This window comes from Urocitellus parryii, chromosome 4, assembly GCF_045843805.1.
Source record: "Urocitellus parryii isolate mUroPar1 chromosome 4, mUroPar1.hap1, whole genome shotgun sequence".
Classification (NCBI taxonomy): domain Eukaryota; kingdom Metazoa; phylum Chordata; class Mammalia; order Rodentia; family Sciuridae; genus Urocitellus; species Urocitellus parryii.
Window position 1 is genome coordinate 67,496,228 of NC_135534.1, and position 24,008 is coordinate 67,520,235.

Here is a 24,008-nt window from a genome sequence, read left to right on the forward strand (position 1 = left end):
CACTGGGACTGTCTTCATTCCTCACTCTTCTGATTAACACTTATTGGGCCTTTTTTGTGGAGGGAGCCGACCCCTGTCCTGGGTTGGAAATATGTGTGGGTGTTCAGGGACATTGAGGGGCTTATGCCCTGCAGGATGCCAGTGCCCGCCCTGTCCCTCCACAGCAGGCTCTGGGAGGTGTTGTTTACCCAGAGCTGGGGCCCTGGGTCCGGGGAGGGAGGGAAGGAAGGCCAGGGAAAGTGGCCCAGAGGGAGAGGAAACAGGCTGCGGAAGTCTACCATCCGCACACACTGTCCTCGCCAGGAAATCATTTCCCAGAGTGGGTGACGCCTGTCCCTTTGGGGACTCTGTTTGTAGGGGCCTGAGAGTCCCAGGGCTCCAGCTATCTCTCCCTCCAGGGCAGGTGGGCCAGGAGGACTGAAGCTGGAACTGTAGGGCACCGTCTCCCCTGGCCTTGAAATACCCCTGGAACCCTCTGTCAGCAGGGCCTAGGTCTGGACCTTGGTCTGTGGTCTGGACCTTGGCAGGGACCTCCTCACTGGTCTCCGGCCTCCTGCCTGCCACCCCTGCACTTCAGGGACAGCACTCTCAGATGCCCATCTAGTCTGTCCCTGCTCCACACCTTCCCTGGCTCCCCAGCCCCACCTTGGTGGCTCCCCACAGCCCCCACATCTGCCATGCACATCTCTCCCTGTCCCTTCAGTGAGCCCCCGGGGCTGGCCCTGCCCTGCCCTGCAGTCGTCACAGAAACAGCTTCATGAGTTAGAAGACTGTGCCTTTTCTCTGTTGTCAGCAGCCAGAAAGTTGTCTGAATCGCTAGAGATCTACAATGGCCACATGAAGGGCTCCCTGGGACAGTGCCGAGCACCCTCTACCAGCACAGCTGGACTGTCCTGGACTAGCCTCTTTGCCCTCAAAGTCCCCCACTAGGTCCTTATCTGTGCATTGGCTCACCCCCCACCCTGCCTGACCTTAGAATACCACTCCTCATCCCTGAAGCCCCCTCTGGACCTCCCAGGGACCTGTCTCCCCTGGGCTCCCACATGGTGCAGCTCCCCACCACGGAGTCCTTGCTGCCAGCTGCCATGTGGATGTGACCTGTGCACCTGGGTCCCCCCCTGGATGGCTCCTCGTGCCGTGTTACCTTGGCCTCTCTAGGCCTTTGCTTAAGCACAGGGCAGGGCTGGCCTCCTGGCAGGAGCTCACCTTGACCCCTTGGCTCTGTTGACAGCTGTTCGACCGGCACCTGTGTGTGCGCCAGCTGAGGTACTCGGGCATGATGGAGACTATCCGAATCCGCCGCGCCGGCTACCCCATCCGCTACAGCTTTGTGGAGTTCGTGGAGCGGTACCGTGTGCTGCTGCCTGGCGTGAAGCCAGCCTACAAGCAGGTACCAGGTCTGAGGTGCAGATGGTGGGAGGGTCGGCCTCCCGCGCTGGCCGGGCAAGAGCCCTGGATTCACAGTGGGTCAATGAGCTGAGCAGGTGACATCTGCTCGTCCACCTCAGAGAGTGCTGAGAAGGTGGGGGCTGGACAGTGGTCAGTCAGAGGGCTCCAGTGGCCATGGTGGTCATCATCTGACTTTCACATGGAGTAAATGGAGGTTTGGAGAAAGTGGGTCCCTGCCTGGGTCATGCGACCAGTCGGGGCAGAGCTGGGAGGGCCCTGCCTCCTAGCCTCAAGAGGGACACTTGGAGGGCTTCCTGCTGGTGAGGCTGTCCATTCCCTTGTGCCTACCAGGGCAACCTCCGAGGGACATGCCAACGCATAGCTGAGGCTGTGCTGGGCACCCATGACGACTGGCAGATTGGCAAAACCAAGATCTTTCTGAAGGTGAGCACATCTCGGTCCCCAGGCTGCCTTGGGGGCTGTCAGCTCCCATGGGTGGTGTCCCAGAGCTCCCTACAGAGTGAGTTGCCAGGCCAGGTAAGGCGGCCTTGGTGGCAAGGGGAAGGGAGGCTGGCATTTGGGATCCCAGCGTCCTGAGTGAGGCCATTCCTCTCCTTTCCTTGTCAACACAAAGAGATGGGCCCGGGGTGGTCTAGAGTGTATCTTAGGTCCTTTCCTGTGACTTCCTGGCAGGCGGGGTTCACCCTGGGTGCCTGCCCATCTCTGGCCCCCTCCCAGCCTCCCAGAGCACAGCAGCTGGAGCTGGGCTCCCACAGGCCAGAGCAGCTATCGGGGGGAGCAGGAAGCTGGCCCTGGGAGTCACGGCCTTGGAGAGCTGCTGTGAGTGGGCCATGGAAGGGCAGCTGAGCAGGGAGTGTGGGCTTCCTCATTTCCATTTCCGCTGGGTTAGATTTCTGGCTGTCCAGGGTAACAGGGCAGGGCTCCTGCCAGTGTGGGGGTGTACTGCCAGGACAGCTGGCCGAGGGAGAGGAACCTCAGCGGGAGGGAGTCTGGGGTCTAGTCTGATTCCTTTTGGGTCGAGGGGCTTGGAGTTCGTCCCTTCATCTCCCGGAGCCCTCCTTTCCCCTGGATGTCCACAGCCTGCATGTCCCACAGCCGCTGGCTGGAAAGCACCTCTGCCAGGCCTCGGAGGGGCTTTCTGTGATCTCATTAAGTCCTCCCCGCAGTCCTGTGGGGTAGGAAGCATGCCCATTTCCCAGGCCCAGAAAGGAGAAGTGAGTGTCCCCAGGTCAGGCAGCTAGGATGCAGAGAGCAGGGCTTCTAGCCCGGGGTGGTCTAATATCCAGCCCCGTCAGAGGAGGACAGGCAGGGAGCACCATGTCATCTAGAGCCGGGGAACTCAGAGGAGCATCATCATCTCCATCCCTACCTTTCTGGGCTCTTTAGAAATGGTGACATTTTAAGAGGTCAAAGGTGGAAGTTTCATTCATTCTTCTGTCCTCAGAAGCCCTGACTGAGCCGCTCCTCTGTGCTGTGTGTCTGGGATTGTTTGGTGGAGGTGGCTCTCCTAGGAGAGCCTCACCTGCCCACAGGCAGGGCCATGTCAGCCTGGCCTGCTGTGACACTGCCCTCAGAAGCCAGCACAGCATGGCGCAGATGTTCTGTTCATGTGTTGAATGAACCAATGAGGCTTCTTCCAACTGGAGTGAGGGTTGGGTCAGGAGCTAGCAGGAGAAACAGCTGGAAATGTCAGCTGCTGCCAGGATTCTAGAGAGAAATGACAGTGGCCTGGGTAGGGTCCTGGGAAGTCTCTGCTTGGGCAGAGATGGCCATGGGGCAAAGCTGGGGGGCGTGTGAATGGGCCCTATGACCCTGTCCAGGGAAATGATGGCTGTTCTGCTCCGTGGGTCCTGCTGGGCCTCTTGGAAACCTCCACAGCCCCTGATGCGATGGGAGGCCACCCTTGGGTCCGAGCATGTGTGGGAGATTGGGTGGCGCCCCTGAGCCCTAGGCCTGGCCTGGAGGAGACACTGTCTGGGCGCTGCTCAGGAGCTGTGCCTTCCAGGATCACCATGACATGCTGCTGGAGGTGGAGCGGGACAAGGCCATCACTGACAGAGTCATCCTCCTCCAGAAGATCATCCGGGGGTTCAAAGACAGGTACGTGCCCCAACAGCTCCTGCCACCCCAGCCCAGGTTAAGGTGCGTGTGCCCAGGGGGCTCACTCTGTTCCCACATGGACACCAGGAGTGGACAGGCACACTGCGGTGCACGCGTAGAAAGCACACACATGCTCACACAGACAGAGGAACCAGACGTGAGATTCACAAAGTTCCCCCGTGCTAGGTAAACCAAGGAACAGTGCGCTCTCCTGTGGGCACAGGTGGGCACATGAGGCCGTGAGGCACACTCACGCACCCTCTGTTCATCTCGAGGCCAGTGGAGTTTCCCAAAGAGGAAATTTGAGATTTTGTAAATTACAAAGTGCGTCTTATATTTTATGTAAGGGACGTGTGTACGCTTGTGACAATTCGCAAATGGGCAGGACTAACTCGAATGTGATTCAGCTCCACGCAAATCTATGACCTGCCCCTTTTGCAGTACCTGTGGCCCTTCCCCCACCCTGTATCCATTCACCAGTCCATCTGCCCTCTTCTGTCTGTCCCTTCTTCTATCCATCCATCCACTGATCCCCGCCCACTGGGGCTCATTTGCTGCGGCTGCATCCTTAACCCCTGTCTTTTCCCACTTTCCACACACACTGCTGTCTGATGTGTGGTCTCTTCGTCCTCCATCAGGCTGGAGACGACTCTCTGGAGAAGCAGCCTACTGTGTGCAGGAGGACAGCCCTGAGCTCCTCAGAGTCAGACAGACAGGGGCTCTAGTCCCAACTTCAAGTCTCAGCTTCCTCATCAATAAAATTGGAAGTTAGACTGTTGAAAGCTCTTAGTCTTTTACATTATTTTACTAATTTGTTCAGACACTCCTTTATCAAGTACCTTTTGAATATCTGCTTTAATGGGCTCATGTGACCAATCTGTGAGGCAGGAAGAGTGGGCATTATTCTACCCTATTTCTAGAAGAGGATGCTGAGGCACAGAAAGGGTCAGTGTCTTGCCCAAGGTCACACAGCTGGGGCATCACAGAGCTGGGTCCCAGTGTGCTTTCCTGATCCCAAGCCAGTTGTACCCTGGCTGCCTCTAGAACTAGCTCTGTGCTCTGAGATTCACTCCATAACCACGGCTGTTTCAGGTCCAACTTCCTGAAGCTGAAGAATGCTGCCACACTGATCCAGAAGCATTGGCGGGGATACACCTGCAGGAGGAACTACGAGTTGGTGAGCCTCCCAGGGCCTGCCCCTACCTGTCCTCCAACCAAAGTCCAGGTCTAGTCTTTGTGGCTCTTCCCAACTGGTCAGCAATGTTTGCTGCTTTTCTTCGGGAACGTTTTGGTGAGTTGTGAGTACTCTGGGGTTACCAAGACCTCAGAAGGGACCCCCAGAGCGGCTGGGTCCTGTGGACCTCTGTGAAGCAGCGCAGCTGCTGCCTCGGGAGGAGGCCTGTCTGGAACTGGAGACCTGTGCAGTGGAGGCTGCTGCTGGCAGGGTCCTTCTGGGAGGGGTGGTGGCTCAGTCTCTGAGTGCAGGGCCATGTCCTTGCAGATGCGCCTGGGCTTCCTGCGGCTGCAGGCCCTGCACCGCGCCCGGAAGTTGCACCAGCAGTACTGCCTGGCCCGCCAGCGCATCATCCAGTTCCAGGCCCGCTGCCGTGCCTACCTGGTGCGCAAGGCCTTCCGCCACCGCCTCTGGGCGGTGCTCACCGTGCAGGCCTACGCCAGGGGCATGATCGCCCGCAGGCTGCACCGGCGCCTCCGGGCAGAGGTGAGGACCACAAAGTCCCAGCACCCAAGCCCTGTACCCAGAAGGGGTGTCCACCGAGGTGTGTGCTGCCTCAGCAGATGGGTCAGCCCTGGTGTTGGCCAAGGAGGCCGAGGCCTAGGGGGGACTTCTGGCTAGGCCAGCTCTGAGGAGTTACAGGACTGAGGAGTTACAGAGCCCACTCCCACCCTCCCAGCCGAGGCTGGGCTGGGCCCCAGTCACCCTAGTGGATCTTCAGGGCCCCCGCAAACCTGGTTTGGCTTTGAGATCCGACCTGCTCTGGAGAGTCTCAGCTGTCCGTTTCCCTGTCTGCCAAACTGCTCGTCAGGTGCTCTCAGTTCCAGAACCCAGGCTCACCCTGCCATGACAAGTACTGCGCCAGTGTTTTGACATTCCTTGGCTGTCCCTTTCCTTAGTACCTGAGGCGCCTAGAGGCGGAGAAAATGCGGCTGGCGGAGGAGGAGAAGCTCCGGAAAGAGATGAGTGCCAAGAAGGCCAAGGAGGAGGCAGAGCGCAAGCATCAGGTGAGCTGGGGACACCTGATGTCCTGGTCTGCTGGCTGGCTCCATGGCTTTCCTCCAGCACAGCCACTCATCACCTGTCCTGAGACCCTCCTGCCTTCAATCAGGAGGTGTCTCTTCTTAGGCACACTTGGCGCATGTGGCATTTGGCCCATGTCTCGGTTCTCACTGGGCCGAGCAGGAGGCACCTTCTCTCACGGGGGATAAAAAGCCTGAGCAGGGGGACAGCCCCGAGGGCCATGCAGCCCGATGTGGGAGCACCAGCCACAGGGCTCCTGAACACTTGGACTGAGAGCACTGAGATACCTGATCTAGATTCTGGACGCTTAGTCGGAGGCGAAAGGACTGAGGAGACCTCAGTGTTTCTATAATACTGATCACAGGTTAAGATGATATTTGGTAAATAACATTATTAAAATTAACATCACGTTTCTTTTTTGGTACAGGGGATTGAAGCCAGGGGTGCTTAAACACCGAGCCATATGCCCAACCCTTTTGTACATTTTCTTTAGAAACAAGGTCTCGGTGAGATGCTGGGGGCCTCGCTAAGTTTGTGAGGCTGGCTTTGAACTCACAGTCCTCCTCCTCAGCCTCCCAAGCCACTGGGATTACAGGCATGCACCACTGTGCTCGGCTTCTTTTTGCTTTTTAAACTATGGCTACTACATGTGTGTCTTCTATCATATTTCTGTTGGGTAGTACTTGATCTAGACCTCCGCCCTGTGGCTGTGGGATTTCTGGGTTGGTGCGGGGTGAGCTGCCTGGGGCAGAGGTTCCAGGCTGAGCCCTGGGGGATGGGCAAGGCTGCTCCAGAGGCCTCTCTGTGGCCCAGAGATGCTGGGCATCTCTCTGCCTTGCACCGTCAGGGCAGAGCTGAGCGTGGCCAGGAGGGGAAAGATGGGGGTGCAGTTCTTCCCTGCACTCAGGAGGCCCTGGTAGAGGTTAGAACTGAGGCTGTCCCAACCTTGGGTTCCCTAAGGAAAGCGTGCTTCCTGAGGCTGTGGCATTGGATGCCGATCCCACCCCTTCTGCCTCACCCCAACCTTCAGGAACGCCTGGCCCAGCTGGCTCGTGAGGACGCAGAGCGGGAGCTGAAGGAGAAGGAGGCGGCTCGGCAGAAGAAGGAGCTGCTGGAGCAGATGGAGAAGGCCCGCCACGAGCCCATCAATCACTCTGACATGGTGGACAAGATGTTTGGCTTCCTGGGGACTTCGGGTGGCCTGCCAGGCCAGGAGGGCCAGGCACCTAGTGGCTTTGAGGTACCAAACTGGGGACAGCCTACACCCCACTGTGTGATGGTCCTTCCTCCTCTTGTGTGTGTCCCCTTGCATTAAAACCCAACTGACCCCTCTGAGCAGAGAATGGTGATGAGCTGGCTCCCAGACCCCATCCAGACCCTGCTGGCCATGTGACCTTAGGCAGGTCACTGTCCCTCTCTGGAGCCTTCTTGAAGAACCACTGTGTTTGGGCAGCAGACAGGACATGCAGAGCCCCGACCCTCCTGGAGGAGGAGCTGGCTCTGCGGGGAGGATGTGAGATGGCAGTCAACCTGAGTCTGCTTCAGGCCGTCCCACCCGAGGCCCACATGGCAGGGAACCCCTCTGTGTCCATCAGGACCTGGAGCAAGGGCGGACAGAGATGGTGGAGGAAGATGTGGACGCGGCCCTGCCCCTGCCTGACGAGGACGAGGAGGACCTCTCTGAGTACAAATTTGCAAAGTTTGCTGCCACCTACTTCCAGGGCACAACCACACATTCCTACACCCGGCGGCCACTCAAACAGCCGCTGCTCTACCATGATGATGAGGGCGACCAGCTGGTGAGGCCTGCCTGCTGCTGGTCCCTGCTAGCAAGGCCGGGCTGGGGCTGGGGGTGCTGCCCGGATGGCATGTCCTGGGTGGGCAGGGCCTGGGTCTGACTGCCGTCTCCTACCTGGGGCGCAGCCTAGGGCCACACCACGTGGGCGGGTGTTTCTCCAAGCCCTCTCCTCGAATCCCGGGCTATCTCCATGGTGTTAGCAATGTCCTCTGCTCCGGTTTCCTGACATCTGCGCTCTGCCCCCAGGCGGCTCTGGCAGTCTGGATCACCATCCTGAGGTTCATGGGGGACCTCCCGGAGCCCAAGTACCACACAGCCATGAGTGACAGCAGCGAGAAGATCCCTGTGATGACCAAGATTTATGAGACTCTGGGCAAGAAGACATACAAGAGGGAGCTGCAGGCCCTGCAGGGCGAGAGTGAGGTCAGACCAAGGTTCCCCCCTCCCCCCCCAGAGTTGATGACCCTCCCAGGCCAGTGGAGGGGCCTGCCTGGCCTCAGCGCCCTCAGCAGAAAGAGCACCCTGCGATTTGCCTCCCCTCCCCTATCCCCAGCCTTCTCTCTCTACTTATGGAAGCAAAAGTGTGAAAGTTGTGTAAACTGTGAAGTGATGGTGACCCAGGGGCTCATGGCAGAGCAGGGCTTTGCTGTTGGAGCCAGCTCCTGTGACGACTCTTTGGGGGAACTGAGTGGGGGGGGGTCATTATGCTTTTCTGAGTCTGTTTCCCATTTGCCAGCTGGCTGGTGGGGGTGGGTGCAGGGTGCAGGGTGGCAGGGTGCAGGGTGGGGCGTGTCTTGTGTCAGTGTGGAGGTCAGCTGATCCCAGGTGCAGCCCACTGTCAGGTGGTCTTGTCTTTGCTTTCTGCCCAGTCACTTGCCCCTGACCCTAGTTGGTCCTACAGGCCCAACTCCCTGAGGGGCAGAAGAAGAGCAGTGTGAGGCATAAACTGGTGCACTTGACCCTGAAGAAGAAGTCCAAACTCACAGAGGAGGTGAGAGTGGACCCCGGGGCCTTAAGCTGCAGCCGACTGAACTGGGACCCCCCAGGAGCAGGAGCAGGAGTCAATGCTGCCTGTCTTTAGGGGACAGGACAACGTGGTGGGAGGATTGAGCAGACAGGAGGGCATGGAAAATGCGGTGGGCTGAGGCTGGGGCCAGGGAGGGCTTCGCAGAGCAGGAATGGGGAGTGTCCGAGTGGTGCAGGGTGAGGGGGTCACACCTGCCTGGGGCGTTTGATCAAAGGACCTTTCAGGTGGGCGCTCCTCTGTGGCTGAGATGGCAGAACGTCTGCTCCCCTGAGTGCTCTGAGCTCACTCAGTCGGTTCCCTCATCTTCTGAGCACTGTCCTGGTCCTAGGGCTCCAGGGTGGTGCAGGCTGGTGGGGGCTGCGACGCAGACACAGACCATGACATTCACAGCTTGGGCCAGCTCCCCACACGCTCCTCCTGGCACACACCTGAAATACCTCCTTCCCCTTTTCTTCCTGGGAATCTCCTCTTCCCAGGATCCTCTTCCTTGCCCCTTATTACAAAGTCAGAGGCTCCTGTTTTGCCTCTGCCCTTGTCCCATCCCCACCCGATGCAAGATGCTAGTCTTGTGGGCTCAGATTTGAATCCCAGCTCTGTACTTGGAATTAGAGGAGCCAAGGCAAGAAAATGCCCACTCCCAGGGGTCATGGGAGAGGGGCCCAAGATGGCAGCAGAGGTGCTCAGGAGATGTGGGAATCTTCCACAGCCCTTCCCATCTGTAACACACACTCCAGCTGCTCACTCATCTGGGCAGAGTGTGGGGCTGCTGCTGTGGCCCCAGACCGGGGGCACTGATTCCTAGGAACCAGTTCTGAAGCTGGGCACACTGGGGTCAGGGGCCTTGGTGGAACCCAGGGTGTACTCTGGTGCCAGAGATGTATGAGGGACCCCACCCCAGAGAGGGGGGTTCCATTCTGGCTGAACGGTCCTCCTCCAGTGGAGGCTGGGAGTGGGTGTCAAAGAAGGTTTGGGGGAAACTTCTTCCAGAAGCGGAGGTGCCAGGCCAGTGCTCCCAGGCCATGTGAGCAGCTCTTGGCCCAGCATCTGGTCTGCAGGGAGGGGTGGTGGCAGCAGCAGGGTCAGTGATGGGGAGCCCAACTCCTCTGCCTGCTGCCTGGATCTGCTCTGGAGACTAGGCAGTTTCAGGTCCCCAGCTTCACCTGCCCTTAACTGTGTCCCCTGGCCCAGGTGACGAAGAGGCTGCATGACGGGGAGTCCACGGTGCAGGGCAACAGCATGCTGGAGGACCGGCCCACCTCCAACCTGGAGAAGCTGCACTTCATTATCGGCAATGGCATCCTGCGGCCAGCACTGCGGTCAGCACCTGAGGGGCCCAGGGAGGCCACGAGGGGGCGCCCGGCACCCCCGGGCAGGGCTGGAAGGCTTATGGCAGCTGGGTTGTGACTTCATCACCTTAGCAACAGATTAAGCCAAAGGCCTGTGTTTGCCTCTGCTGCCAGCTGGCTGTGTGACCTCAGGTTCCTTGGTCTCTCTAAGCCTTTTTTCTTATTTATAAAGGAGAAAAATAATGGTGCCCCTCCTAGGCTCGTGGAAAGCCACAAAGACAAGAAGTGTGTAAAAGCCACGGAGCACAGTAGGCCCTCAGTAATAGTAACTATAACTATTGTTACCTGAGTTCAGGGTCACCATGGGCAGCATGCCGGGCGACCCTGCCACTGTACCCTCCCCTGAGGCCAGGAGAGCTCTATCTAGGCCACAGTGGTCAGGGATGTGAAGCGAAGACCTGGGAGTCACCAGGAGCAAGTAAGGGATCCGCCCAGCTAGGCGGGGTGAGGGTGGGCAGGCTTCCCCCACCGCAGCAGAACAGGAAGGGGTGAGGTGAGCCGAGCCCATGAACTTGTTTGCTGCTGGGGGCTGGCCTTTTGGGGCGGGGGTCAGCCCCATTTTCCTGATGAGAAAACAGGTTCAGAGTGGGGAAGAAACTTGGCCTCCCAGACCTCCTGCCTTCCAGGAGAGTCTCCTCCCATCGCTCCCCAAAGCCAGGTACTGCCTTGCTTGAGGGCCACCCCTCTAGAAGGGAATGGTAGCCACCCAGTCTTCTTATTGTCACAGCCTCCATGTTGGGATGCCTGGACCAAGAGTTGGAAGGCTGGGGGATGAACTCCCTGAGGGACCACGCCAGTGCCTGTAGTAGCAGGGGATAAGATTTTCACGGGTCTGTGGCAAGTCGGGAACTGCAGCTACGGTTTTCTAACTTTAAGCATTGCTCTTGGTTCTGAGATTTAGACCTCTGGAATTTGGGGCCTTTTTTTTTTTTTAAAATACTGGGATTGACCCTTGGTCCTCACACATGCCAGGCAAGGGCTCTACCACTGAGCTGCACTCCCTACCTGGCTTTGGATATCTTAGATGACCTTCGTTTTAGGAAATAGGGTAGTGTGCAGGGTGTGTGTATAGGTATGTGTGTGTTTCTTATTTTGTCATGATTAAAAAGAGTGGGCAACTTCTGAAATTTAAATCATATTGGCCCACAGTCACTCAAAATTGGAAAGCCACTGAATCAGATCATCCCTCTTCCTGCCCAGGGCAGCCAAGGGGAGCAGCAAGTGCCCCCTGGTGGTCAGCATGCCACCATGCGCCCTCCCTCAGCCCTGAGCCAGCAGGCTCTCTTAAAGGCTTAGGGACCAGGAGAGACATTGCTCACAACAGCAGTGACCATCACAGCTCCCCTTTCATGAAGCCCCTATGCCAGGCCCTGTGCAGGGTGTTTTACACACCTTGACTTATATTTTTGCACAGCAATCCTGAAAGGATCCCTTTAAAATGAAAACAAAAATTTCTTTCATCTTAGTACAAAAGTAATAGCCACTTAAAATCCCAACATTACAGGAATGCATCTGGAGAAGTTAGAGTCCCCATTCATCCAGCCCCAGGTGCCGGGCTTGTTTTTTGCTCTACCAGCTGCCATTAGTAGAAATTGTCCCTGACTATGGGCTGGGGTCAGAGAATGGAGCCCACCCATCTGCCTGGGGCAGCCAGCAGGTCGGGACCAGACAGGGGCAGGCCTGTGCTTCTCATCAGCATTGCCACCAGGGGTTGTGGCTGCTGTGCCCAGAGCAGGATACATACCACCCTTTGCATGGTGGACTCTGGATTGGAGTTATCAACGTGCTTCCTGCCTGATGATCCTGTCTCTAAAGCAAGATTCTCTTCGGTGGCTCCCTAGAGCGCTGGGCTCAGCCTTCCCCACCTGGCCCACACTGCCTCCCCCTGCATGGTCTTGGGCACATGGGACCACACCGCGATGTCGCATCACACCTGCTGCTGGGAGTGGTGGGGCTGGGGCTATTCCTCTGAGGCGGTTCTCCTCCTGCCTAGGGATGAGATCTACTGCCAGATCAGCAAGCAGCTCACCCACAACCCCTCCAAGAGCAGCTACGCCCGGGGTTGGATCCTCGTGTCTCTCTGCGTGGGCTGCTTCGCCCCCTCTGAGAAGTTTGTTAAGGTAGGGAGGCCCCCAGGAGGAAGAGGAGCCAGGCCCTGTCTTGGCATCAAGAGGAGAAAGCAGAGGAGGCCGCTCAGCAGGGCCTGGTGACCAACCCTATCAGGGGCCTGGGGCCTCTCAGGCTTCACCACCCCCCACCCAGACCCATCCTACTGGGGTCCTGCTGCCAGGCAGCCACCACTTTGTTCAGTCCCACCACCCCTGGCCCCATTCTACTAAGCTGGAGTCAGTCAGGAGGGTGTCTTGGGCCCTCTGAGCATGTGACTTGGGTCAGGCACTTCAGTTCAACTCGGAGCTAGGCCTTGGGTACTGGGGGTGCCAGCCTGATTGGAGGGTGCTGTAAGCTTGGAGGAGGTGGTGGAGTCCAAACAGGGCTCTGGAGGAGGACAGTTATGCCTGGGACAGGGGAGATGGTGGTGCGGGGTGAGGCTGGAGACATGGCATAGAAAGATGGAGCTGGACTGTGTGGGTTTCTTGCCGAGCCACAGTACATGTCTTGAGGGCCGCGGGAGCCATGGCTGGAGCATGGAGAGGAGGGGTGTGGGCAATCCTACCTTGAGAGGCAGGTTCCAAGTGTGGGCAAGGTGTTGAAGGCTGCTGGAATGGTCCAGGCTGGGGCGGCCTAGGGAGGCTGGCTGGAAGCTGCCTCATTGGGTCCCCTGTCTGTAGTACCTGCGGAACTTCATCCACGGGGGACCGCCTGGCTATGCCCCGTACTGTGAGGAGCGCCTGAGGAGGACCTTTGTCAATGGGACTCGGACGCAGCCGCCCAGCTGGCTGGAGCTACAGGTGCGTCCCTGCCCGCAGCAAGTGTGTATTCAGTGCACCCCAGTGTCCCAGAAATGCTCCCCGCTTTGAGTTCTGTTCCTCTGTTCTGGAGTCCCAGGCCCTTCAGAACAGAAAAACCCCCAAAGGATTGATGGCTTTGTACCAAAATCACTTGGGCAAGAGGGATTCCCTCTGCATCTCCGAGGCTCTGCCAGCAACCTGGGGATGGTGATACTCATCTTGCAGGGTCTTATGATGTCCTTATGTGAAATAAGGTCAGAAGCTCGACCTGTGGCAGTGCCCAACCTCCCAGCCCTAGGGGCCCGGCTCAGAGGCCTTGCTCAGGGGCCCTGAAGGTCCCATTAGAATGGGCTGTGGAGCACGGCTCCTCAGGCACCTGTGACAGGGATAGTGTCCTGGTGGGATGGCAGGGACCTGGGGTCTAGGGGCAGATCCCATTCACTCAGTGGGAGCAGGAGGCCAGAGTCCAGAGAGAGTAAGCTGGTCAGAAGTGAAGGGATCCTCAAACTCTGGGGTCACTTCCAGGCCACTAAGTCCAAGAAGCCCATCATGTTACCTGTGACATTCATGGATGGGACCACCAAGACCCTTCTGACGGACTCAGCAACCACAGCCAAGGAGCTATGCAATGCATTGGCCGACAAGATCTCGCTCAAGGACCGCTTTGGGTTCTCCCTGTACATCGCCCTGTTTGATAAGGTAAGGCGGAGCCGCATCACCTCCTGACGCCACTCTGGGTGGGGGAACTACCTTCTTCTGTGCCAGTGCTAACTCCTGGCTCAGGTGACTCCAGCCAGGGGTAGCCCCGGTTCTGGCTGACTCATTAGGACGGGTGCTGGGGGCGCTCTTCAGTCGTGTGGGCCCAGGTGGGAGGAATCCTCTGTTGGTGCTGAGAAGGAACAGGGCCCCGACAGGCAGCAGGCAGCCAGTTCTCTCACAACCGTTCCCTGCGCGGTTGCTATGCTGTGGGCGGGGAAATGACAAGCAGTCACACATTTCTTCTGTAGCAGTGTGTGTGAGCCTGTCGGGCTTGGGGACTCAGGCTCCTCTGCTGCCTTCTTCTCCACCCGGCAGGTCCAGGGTCAGAACCTTGTTCTGGACACTCTACCAGGATTTTTCTCACTTGTAGATTTCAGTGACAGTTTGTCCAACAGCTTCACAAAGGATTTGTACTAGGAAATTGCAACTTCCACATAAGTGTGCCCATGACTGAGGCTGGAAAGTTAATAACTTGGGGTGCCAGCTCAGAACCCATGGGACCTGGGGATCCCATTTGGGTCTGCCTTCTAGGGGACCTAGGGCACACCCTGCTTCTCTCTGGGTCTGTTTTCCATCTGGACCAGGACCACAGCTGGTGGCTTCCTGTAGTCCTTCCCTGACTCCATGCCTGCCCACCCTTCTACTGGGCCTTCTCTCCGGTGCCCACAGGTGTCCTCCCTGGGCAGTGGCAGTGACCATGTCATGGACGCCATCTCTCAGTGTGAGCAGTATGCCAAGGAGCAGGGTGCCCAGGAGCGCAATGCCCCCTGGAGGCTCTTCTTCCGAAAAGAGGTCTTCACACCCTGGCACAACCCCTCAGAAGACAACGTGGCCACCAACCTCATCTACCAGCAGGTGGTGCGCGGGGTCAAGTTCGGGGAGTACAGGTGTGAGAAGGTGAGTGAAGGCAGATCCTCTACTGCGCTTGCTTGGCCCACAGACACCTTTTTACCCAATCTGGGCCAGGTGCTCCTGTCTGTGACCTATCATCAGCTAATGCTGAGAGTGGCTGCTTGCAGCTGGACCTTCTCCAGGCCTCTGCTGGACTTAAGACAACCTGCCTCACAGGAGCTGTGAGGAGGAGATACAATGATGGTAGCGGGGGCTTTGAAGAGTATACCAAGTTCCACCCCTGGAAGGTGTCCTACACGTTGCTGTGACTGCATGGCATAGTGTGTGTGCTTATGGTTCTGGGTTAGTCCAGTAAACTCTGCTCTGAATGGGAAACAGATTCAGTCCTTTAGACCAGAATTTACAAGTATGTATCCTCTGTCTCCTCCTGAGGACTGGAGCAATGTGGTCGTCTTGTTTTTGGTGATGGTGATGGTGCTGCTTATGGTATTTAGGGTTCTGCTGGCGATTGTGATGGAGGGTGAGGATAGGCATGAGGACAGTGGTGCCTGGTGGTGGGGTGGTGGAGGTGGTGATGGTGTTGGTGCTGGTGTCGTTATTGGTGGTGGTGATGGCAGTGTTGATGGTGGTAATGATGCTGTTGTTGGTAGTGATGTTGTTGGTGTTGGTGCTGATGGTATTCATTGTTGGAACAGCCATATTAGTTGCTGAAATTCTGAAATGCTTCAAACTCATTGGAAAATATCGATTGCCTTTAAGGCCCCCAGAATTTTTCTCTGTTGCCCCTGCTGCTGGAGCCCTGGGGAGACCCAGGTAGGCATCACCCAGCAGAGAGGCAGCAAATGCCCAGTGTCCACCTGGTCCTCTGAAGCCTGTGTGCAGAGCCACTGGTTGTTCACTACTTGGACACCCCCAGGGGCAGAGTGATGGTGATGGAGACGGTAATGGTGATGCACTCCCTCTCTGCTCATCCCCCGTGGTCCCAGGTCTCCCATTATCCAGGACAGGCACATCCTCTTCTTCTGCTCATCCGCCCCGGTTGCTGTAGCAGAGGGCTGGACATGCAGTGGCTGGCCCGTTCCTGGCAGGCTGACTGGTCTCTTCAGCTCATATGCCCCTGGTCAGAGTCCAGCATAGAGCTAATGGGACCCAGGAGAAGGCAGGGGTGTGGCCCTCAGGAAAACCCCAGCAAATCAGTGAAAATGCAGGGTCCCAAGGGGCAGGGCCCAGAACTACAGGAGACAGGGCCAGGAGAGCAACCTGAAGGCTTTAGGAGTCTGAAAGGGCAGAGGGTACGGGCCGCATGCACGACTGAGGTCCCTTCCCACAGGAGGATGACCTGGCGGAGCTGGCCTCCCAGCAGTACTTCGTGGACTATGGCTCCGAGATGATCCTGGAGCGCCTGCTGAACCTTGTCCCCACCTACATCCCGGACCGCGAGATCACACCCCTGAAGACACTTGAGAAGTGGGCCCAGCTGGCCATTGCTGCCCACAAGAAGGTAAGAGGGCATCAGGGGATGTGGAGCCGGGGGAGGAGCGCGCAGTCTAGGCAGTCATGGTCCCACCTGGCATCTCCTGATTGTGGGGCTGCGGGGGTCAGGACCTCCACACTTCTCCCCTGTGGACATGGGTTCACATGGGTCTTCTGTCATCCAATGTTTTGGTCAGCTTTTTTTGTCACTGTGACCAAGAGATCTGACAAGAAAACATAGAAGAGGAAAAAGATCACTTTGACTCACAGTTTGAGAGGTTTCAGTGCATAGATGGCCAGCTCCACAGCTCTGAGCCTGAGGTGAGGCAGAGCGTCCCAGTGGAAGGGCATGGTGGAGGGAAGCAGCTCAGGACATGACCAGGAAGGAGAGGGAGAGAGGGAGAGAGGGAGAGAGGGAGAGAGGGAGAGAGAGAGAGAGAGAGAGAGAGAGAGAGAGAGAGAGAGAGAGAGAGAGACTGACATTCACCAGGAACAAAATATAAACCCAAAGGCACACCCCCATTGACCTATCTCCTCCAGCCACACCCTAGGTGCCTATAGTTATCACCCAGTTAATCCATATCCATGGATTAATCCACCTATGAGGCCACACCTTTCATAATCTACTTATTTCACCTCTGAAATTTCTTTCCTTATCTCACACATGTGCTTTTTGGGGACACTGAATATCCAAACCATAACAACCACTCTGGGCTGGGAACCAGGGACACAGAGAAGAGTCAAATTCAGTCCTACAGCTTCCTGAGGTCACAGGGTCTTGTGGTGGCCTCGCCTGGTGTCTCAGGTTGCAACTAGGAAATGCCCCTTCTTTTCCCTAAAAGAAAAGAATGCCAGCAGCCTTCCTGTCTGGAGAATGAGGTATAGCCCCTGCTTGCAGCCCCAGGTCTGTGACCAGATATGAGCAGTTCCCAGCCAAGCTCAGGGGCCTGCCTAAGTGGGGCACCCAGGTGGGCTGGGGGCACTGACTACTGGCAGAGGACCCATAGGCCTTCCCATATCCAAGAGATCCCTGCTGTCTCACAGCAGACTCCTCTTGGCACACTAGTGGACGCACTCTCTCATCCCCTGCATCCAGGCCTCCCTCACATGGAGCCCCATGCTGCCCTCGCAGGGGGCCAGATGTGAATGACTCTTGTGGGGTGGGAAGGCTGTCAGTTGGCTGGAGCTGTTTTAGTGAAGCAGTACAGGCTCGGGGCTGAAAGGACAGACGTTTACACCTCTGTTCCAGAGTGGAAGTGTGGACTGGGGTGTTGGCAGGGTTGGTTTCTATGGAGGCCTCTCCTGGCCCACAGGTGGCATCTTCTCCATCTGTCTCCACATGGTCTTTCCTCTGTGCTCATGCAAGTCTGTGTCCAGTTTCCTCTTCTTATAAGGACATCAGTCATTGGGGTAGGATCCACCCTAAAGATGGCATTTTAACTTCCAAGAGACCTTAATCTCCAAATATGGTTACCAGGGGGTTTAGGACTTCAACACATGAATTTGTTGACAGGGTGGGGGTGGTGGACACCATTCAAACTAAAACGGAGAGGTATTTTAAAGACATCTCATTCTGGGGGCTGGGGTGTGGCTCAGTGGTAATGTGCTTGCCTAGCATGCGTGAGGCACTGTGTTCGATTCTCAGCACCACATACAAATAAATAAAATAAAGGTCCATCAACAACTAAAAAAAAAAAAATTAAAAAAAAATCTCATTCTGAAATAATTGCAAACTTCCAGAGAAGTTGCAAGTTCAAAAACTAGACCTGTTATGCACATTTCATCTGGACTAAGCCACCTTTGCTTTGTGATTCTCTCTCTCTCTGCATACCTACATATTATTTTTCTGAACATTTTGAGATTCTTTGCAGTGTCAATGTCAAGCACGTCACCCTGAGTGCTCACTCTTCCAAGGTCTGACCTTCTCCAAGATGAAAATGGGGCAGTCTGAGCTGGCACACACCATTATCTTCATCCTTGTCTGTGTCTACATATTGTCAAAACCATGAGTTCATTCTGATTCTTCTAATTCCACCTCAACGCACAGAGGTCTCACAAGGGCCTGGGGGGACGTGTTTGGGGTAACAAAGCACTAGTGCTTTTGTTCCTTGCCAGGGCCATTGCAGTCCCCTTGCTGCTGGCCTTACCTCGGGTCTGTAATCCTTCCTCTGTACCTGACCTTTCTAAGGCCTGGACCTACCCAGTTTCTGCTAAACTGGGAACTCCCTGGGGGTGGCACCCATGTTTTCTCTGTGTCCCAGGACCTGCACAGAGGCAGTATTAATCCACACAAGGGCTCACTGATATCAACTGGGGGTGGCGTGGGCTGCTGTGGAACAGGGTGAGGCCATCAGGAACAGAGTGAGGCCATCAGGAACAGGGTGAGGCCATCAGGAATGCACAGGAGGGCACAGGAGCCCTGGGCCACCTCTGACTAGCGGCAGGGATGTATGATTTCTAGAACTTATATACTGTCTTCTACCTTCTTTCCTTCTCTGTCCTCTCCAGGGGATTTATGCCCAAAGGAGAACGGATGCCCAGAAGGTCAAAGAGGATGTGGTCAATTATGCCCGCTTCAAGTGGCCCTTGCTCTTCTCCAGGTTTTATGAAGCCTATAAGTTCTCAGGTAACCCCTGGTCTCCCAGTCTCTCAGTTCACAGCAGAGAGGGAACTTAGCCCAGCTCCCCGTCAGCGGACTCCTGCCTGCAGGGTGCCTGCTCTTTTTAGATCATGCTGCAGAGTTGCTCTGTCAACCTGCAGTCCAACAGTGACTCCATGACACATAGTAGGTGCTCATGGTGTGCTGGGTTGAACAACTGGATGAGGACTGGAATCATTAAAGCACCTCACGTGGATAGAAGAGGATGGGTGGGCCAGCTGTGCTAAGCTGTCTCCCTGAAGCTGAGTGTGGGCGTGGTTGTGCCAATTGCCCAGGCCCTTTGCTCAGCCGTCCTTGGGCCATCGTTACTGGGCATCTGCTCTGTGCCAGGCCCTGTGCTGATGCTGGGCTTCACAGAATCACCAGATGTAAGGGCCACAGGGAGCCGTGGGGCTCTGTTGTCCAACCCCACATTCCACCTTGGTGCAGGAAAGGACTTGTCCAGAGCTGCACAGAGACCATGGCAGATATGACTGAAGCCGGGTTTCCTGACCCAGCACTCTCTTCCCTGCACCTTATCTCCAAATATGGTTACTGCACCTTGGGTTTTGGCTTGTTGAGCCGCTGTGCTCTCTGAGCCGCAGTTTTCTTGCTCACAAAATGGGAATCATTATACTTCTGTCCTAGTCGCCTCCTTGACAGTTATGATAATCAGGAGGGGCTGGATCCAGGAGTGGGGAGGCCACCTTCCAAGTGTCTCTGTCATTGTCCCAGGCCCCAGTCTCCCTAAGAATGATGTCATTGTGGCTGTCAACTGGACAGGCATCTATTTTGTGGATGAGCAGGAGCAGGTGCTTCTGGAGCTGTCCTTCCCAGAGATCATGGCTGTGTCCAGCAGCAGGTGAGGAGGAGCACGTGGAGCACAGATGGACCTGCAGGGAAGGAGGGGGTACAGGGCATCACGGGTTGTGGGGGGCACAGGCACAGTGGCCTGTCTGGCTTCACACAGCCGAGCTGTTTGTGCTGCGCTACGCAGCCCTCAGGCCCCTCCCACAAGGGGCCTCATGGATGGTAAAGGTGGCTCTGAGGTCGCCTCAGCAGGGTAAAAGGACAGTCAGAAGCAGGTCAGTGTGTGCAAGAGAGGGCTAGACTTGGGCTTCAGGGCTCACCTCTGTGTTCCCATTCCTAAAGTAGGGTTCTGAATATTTTCCTTCGATAACAGGGAGGAAGTAATAAATGATAGGAGAGCTTTTAGTAAACCTTAAGGTGCGCTGCACATAGGCAGTGGGGGCAGTTTTCTGAATTAGACCACCTCTCCCAGCAGTGCAGCGCCCCCTCCCCCAATATGGAGCTTGCAGGAATATTTCTGTGCTGCATCTGATGTGGTCACATCCAGCTCTGAGCAGGCACGTGCTAAACACGTCAGATTCAGTGGTGACAGACCTCTTAGAGCTTCAGTAGAGGGAAACAGACATCAAAGAGGCCATTGTAGAGAAGGGACAGTGTGATAAGGACTGGGGGAGGACATGGTGGACTTCTCGAAGGAAGTGGTATTTAGGCTGCAACTTGAAGGACAAGTTGGACTTAGATTTGGCAAAGGCAAAGGGCAAGAGGGCTAGGCCAGCCAGGGCCTCACCTGGCCATGCCTGATGCTGGCTAGGGCTCTGAGATGCGTCTGACCTGGGCCACATCTCCCCCTACTGGACCAGACCTTGCTCTGGCTGGGCTCCCTGGGTCTGGGCCCCTCTGACTGGACTGGGCTTGGTCTCCTTCAGGGAGTGCCGTGTCTTGCTCTCGCTGGGCTGCTCTGATCTGGGCTGTGTAGCACCTCACTCGGGCCGCGCAGGACTGACCCCGGCTGGGCCCTGTTCTCCGTGTTGGTCCTGCAGGGGAGCAAAACTGACCGCCCCCAGCTTCACGCTGGCCACCATCAAGGGGGATGAGTACACCTTCACATCCAACAACGCCGAGGACATCCGTGACCTGGTGGTCACCTTCCTGGAGGGGCTCAGGAAGAGGTCTAAGTACGTGGTGGCCTTGCAGGACAACCCCAACCCTGGTGAGTGGCTGCTGGTGTGAGTAGCTGGGGCATTAGGCAGGCCCCACACCTTGGCCCCGGCCCTGCGCTTCAGGCTGCGAGGACCACGTTACCTGTCTTAACCTGTCCTACCCGGGTAACGGGCCGGTGGCAGAACACTGCCTTCACCTCTGCCCAAGAGGAGCCTTCTTCTCTCCACCCCTTGGTCCTCCATTCTTATCTCCTGTCACCTTCTCCACATTTGATCAGGGGTCCCCTCAGTGCTCTCCAAATACCCTCTGCCATCAATGACAGCAGCATGACAACCACCCTGGCCAAGCACCTCCAGGGCTGCCTAGGCCTGTGCAGAGTGTGGACCTGCCTTCAGTGGGGAGGGAGGCAGAATGATGGCCCAGGGACAGCACAGTGACCAGAGAAGCCCCAGGGCTGTGGGTGCTCAGAGGAGAGTCCCTCATATAGTCCAGAATCCATGGAGGAGGCACAGAGTGAGCAGAGCGTGTGGGGCGGAGGGCAGAGGACCACGTGCAGAGGCAAGAGAAAGCCAGCGTGTCCTGGGGGAACTTCACATAGTTAGGTGTGACTGGAGTGTGGTGGCGGGGCAAGAAGCAAGGTGGAAGGAATCAGGGAGACCAGCTCCCAACAGGCTCAGCAGTGTAGGTCTTCTCCTAAGGGATATGGGGAGCCACAGAAAGTTTTTGAGCAAGAGTGTGGCCCCCTCTGGTGTCTTTGTGCAGAAGGTTGTGACAAGGTAGAGGCCAGGTGGCCAGGTGGGCAGACATGAGTGGGACAGGGCCTCAGTTCTTCAGTGGGGAGGAGTGGCTGATGGATCATCAACCTAAATAAAGATGTTCCAACCCAGCCCCTCTCTCTGCCCCCATGTCGCCCCCGCTCACCTCTGCTCCAAAGCGGGTGAGGAGTCAGGCTTCCTCAGCTTCGCCAAGGGAGACCTCATCATCCTGGACCATGACACCGGGGAGCAGGTCATGAACTCAGGCTGGGCCAACGGCATCAACGAGAGGACCAAGCAGCATGGGGACTTCCCAACCGACTGTGTGTACGTCATGCCCACTGTCACCATGCCGCCACAGGAGATCGTGGTATGTGGTCTGGCAGTGGCAGGTGGGTGGGAGGCTCCTCAGACCCCTTTGTCCTCTCTCCTGTCTGTAAAGTGGAGTGAGGGACTGTGATAGATCAATGGTCTCCAGATGCTCAGTGGGGGGCGGGGCTGAGGCACCACAGACTCCAACCTGTGTCAGGTAGGGAGGGGCCTAGTGCGCACATCAGAGGAGGAGCTGCCAGGGGCAGGGATGGGAGGAGAGTGGCCAGCGGGAGGGGTCAACCTGCACTGTCTGAAAGGCAGTGTGGGCACAGCTGGGCTGGGTGCCCTGTTCTCCCAGAGACCCTTGGAGTTCTGCTCTGAGGATGCAGAGCCCGGCTTCCCAGGCGGCTCCTGAGCCTGGTTGATGCAGCTTAGAGCCCCTCAGGATGGAGGCGGAGTAACCTGAGGTCCTTGGGGAAGGAAGGGGACTTGGGGTCAGAAAACAGTGGGTCAATACCTGTGGAGACAGTCCCCAGCCACAGGTTGCAGGACACTGGGCTTTTACCATGTAATCCCAGTGGCTCCAGTTGAGGGCTGACATGAGCTCCCTGTCTCTTGACCTGCAGGCCCTGGTCACCATGACCCCTGACCAGAGGCAGGATGTCATCCGGCTCTTGCAGCTGCGAACTGCAGAGCCCGAGGTGCGCGCCAAGCCCTACACGCTGGAGGAGTTCTCCTACGACTACTTTAGGTGCCAGCTCCTGGGGACGAGAGAGAGGATGGTGGGCAGAGGCTCCTATGGGCTCTGGCCAGGGGCTGAGGAGCTTTGCCATGCCTGCCTGTGAGCAGGGCCTGCCAGGGTCAGCAGCAGGGCCGTTTCCATCCCGGAAATGATGCTTTCCTGCAGGCGCACGGCATCGTTCCTTGAGATGGTGGTGACTGCGCCCTCCCAGGCATGTCCTGGCCCTCAGTGTCACACACCAGTGCCTGTTGCAGCCTCACTATCCTGTGGGGAGACAGCAAGAAAGTGGGGGGCTCTGGCTCTGCTAGCCCAGCACTGTGCCCAGGAGGCCTGGTGGGCAGGGGGCAGAGGCTTTCTGCAGGAGGTGGCTTCTGCACATCTGCACATCTGGTGGCAGAGCGGGGTGGGGACAGCACTGCCTACTCCTGCCCGTGGCTTCCAGGCTGCTGGGGGGCTCCCCACTGGGGTTCTCCCCAGGCTGCCTGCAATGGGATGGCTGCTGACTGTCCCTGTGCTGTGGCAGGCCCCCACCCAAGCACACGCTGAGCCGCGTCATGGTGTCCAAGGCCCGAGGCAAGGATCGGCTGTGGAGCCACACACGGGAGCCACTCAAGCAGGCCCTCCTCAAGAAGATCCTGGGGAGCGAGGAGCTCTCGCAGGAGGCCTGCATGGCCTTCATCGATATCCATGCTGCACTGGGTGGGGACAGGTGGGGACAGTGGGGCAGGGGCTGCTGGGCAGGGAGGCTTTTCAGCTAGATACCTTTTTCCTGTTGAGGGTTGGCTGGGTCCTGGGCACACGTGGAGGCACATCTTACAGTATGCAAGGCCCCACCTCTCCCACTGTCTCCTTTGACCCTGTCATTCAGTTAATGGATAGTATTGTGCCTGCTGTAGGCCAGGCATGGAAATGGAGCTGTGACCAGAGCCAGCCCCTGGCCTCATGGGGGCGATGTGCTAACAGGAACCAGTGCTGGGATGTGGCATCTAGGCTGAGACCTGAAGGCTGAGTAGGACCTGGCAGGCAACCGGGAGACAGCTGGGGAGCATCCCAGACAGAGGGAGCAGAATGCACAAAAGTCCTGAGGCAAAACAGGGCACAAAGTAACTCAGCCCATCTGGAGGACGTGGGCTGACTAAGGAAGGGTTCCAAGCCCTACTTAGAATTTGGGCTGTGTCCTGAGACCAGAGGGAGCCCTGGACAGGGAATGGAACAGCCACACTGGTGACTTGGGGAGTCCATCCTGGCTGCCGTGAGGGTTGGGGACTGAGGAAGGGTGGCCTGTGAAGCAGCCGTGGCGGATGGGCAGATCACTCCAGTTTTCTAACTTAGTAGCCTGAGGCCCAGGGTCAGGGGGAGGGTGGCCTTCTACCTCCGGGGTCAGTGTGTGCCCCACTCAGCCACAAGCCCTTCCTTGACAATCCCACCTGTTCTCAAGTACATGGGTGACTACCCATCCAAGAGGATGCGCTCTGTCAACGAGCTCACAGACCAGATCTTTGAGGGGGCCCTGAAGGCTGAGCCCCTCAAGGATGAGGCATATGTGCAGATCCTGAAGCAGCTGACGGACAACCACATCAGGTGAGCGGGTGTGGGGTGCGGGCAGCACTGCTCTGCCTGGAAACACGGCTCCCTTGCACAGAGGGAGCTGCCGGCTCC

General features: G+C 57.2%; 1 protein-coding gene across 4 annotated transcripts in view; it reads left to right on the plus strand.

Annotated features, from left to right (window-relative positions):
- Nucleotides 1-24,008, plus strand: part of Myo7a (myosin VIIA) — a 61,043-nt gene that overhangs the window by 26,420 nt on the left and 10,615 nt on the right. For 3 of the 4 annotated variants that reach the window (XM_077797631.1, XM_026387273.2, XM_026387271.2), the window contains 23 exons: nt 1,232-1,390; nt 1,741-1,833; nt 3,416-3,510; nt 4,603-4,687; nt 5,012-5,230; nt 5,644-5,751; nt 6,798-7,007; nt 7,363-7,566; nt 7,812-7,988; nt 8,467-8,556; nt 9,781-9,908; nt 11,932-12,058; nt 12,728-12,847; nt 13,373-13,546; nt 14,276-14,503; nt 15,789-15,959; nt 18,440-18,557; nt 19,305-19,431; nt 20,420-20,589; nt 21,475-21,665; nt 22,234-22,358; nt 22,873-23,030; nt 23,777-23,930. In XM_077797631.1, the coding sequence (XP_077653757.1) occupies nt 1,232-1,390; nt 1,741-1,833; nt 3,416-3,510; nt 4,603-4,687; nt 5,012-5,230; nt 5,644-5,751; nt 6,798-7,007; nt 7,363-7,566; nt 7,812-7,988; nt 8,467-8,556; nt 9,781-9,908; nt 11,932-12,058; nt 12,728-12,847; nt 13,373-13,546; nt 14,276-14,503; nt 15,789-15,959; nt 18,440-18,557; nt 19,305-19,431; nt 20,420-20,589; nt 21,475-21,665; nt 22,234-22,358; nt 22,873-23,030; nt 23,777-23,930 (3,431 nt within the window). Of the gene's footprint in view, nt 1-1,231; nt 1,391-1,740; nt 1,834-3,415; nt 3,511-4,602; nt 4,688-5,011; nt 5,231-5,643; nt 5,752-6,797; nt 7,008-7,362; nt 7,567-7,811; nt 7,989-8,466; nt 8,557-9,780; nt 9,909-11,931; nt 12,059-12,727; nt 12,848-13,372; nt 13,547-14,275; nt 14,504-15,788; nt 15,960-18,439; nt 18,558-19,304; nt 19,432-20,305; nt 20,590-21,474; nt 21,666-22,233; nt 22,359-22,872; nt 23,031-23,776; nt 23,931-24,008 lie in introns of all 4 variants that reach the window. The other variant, XM_026387272.2, reaches the window with a different exon arrangement.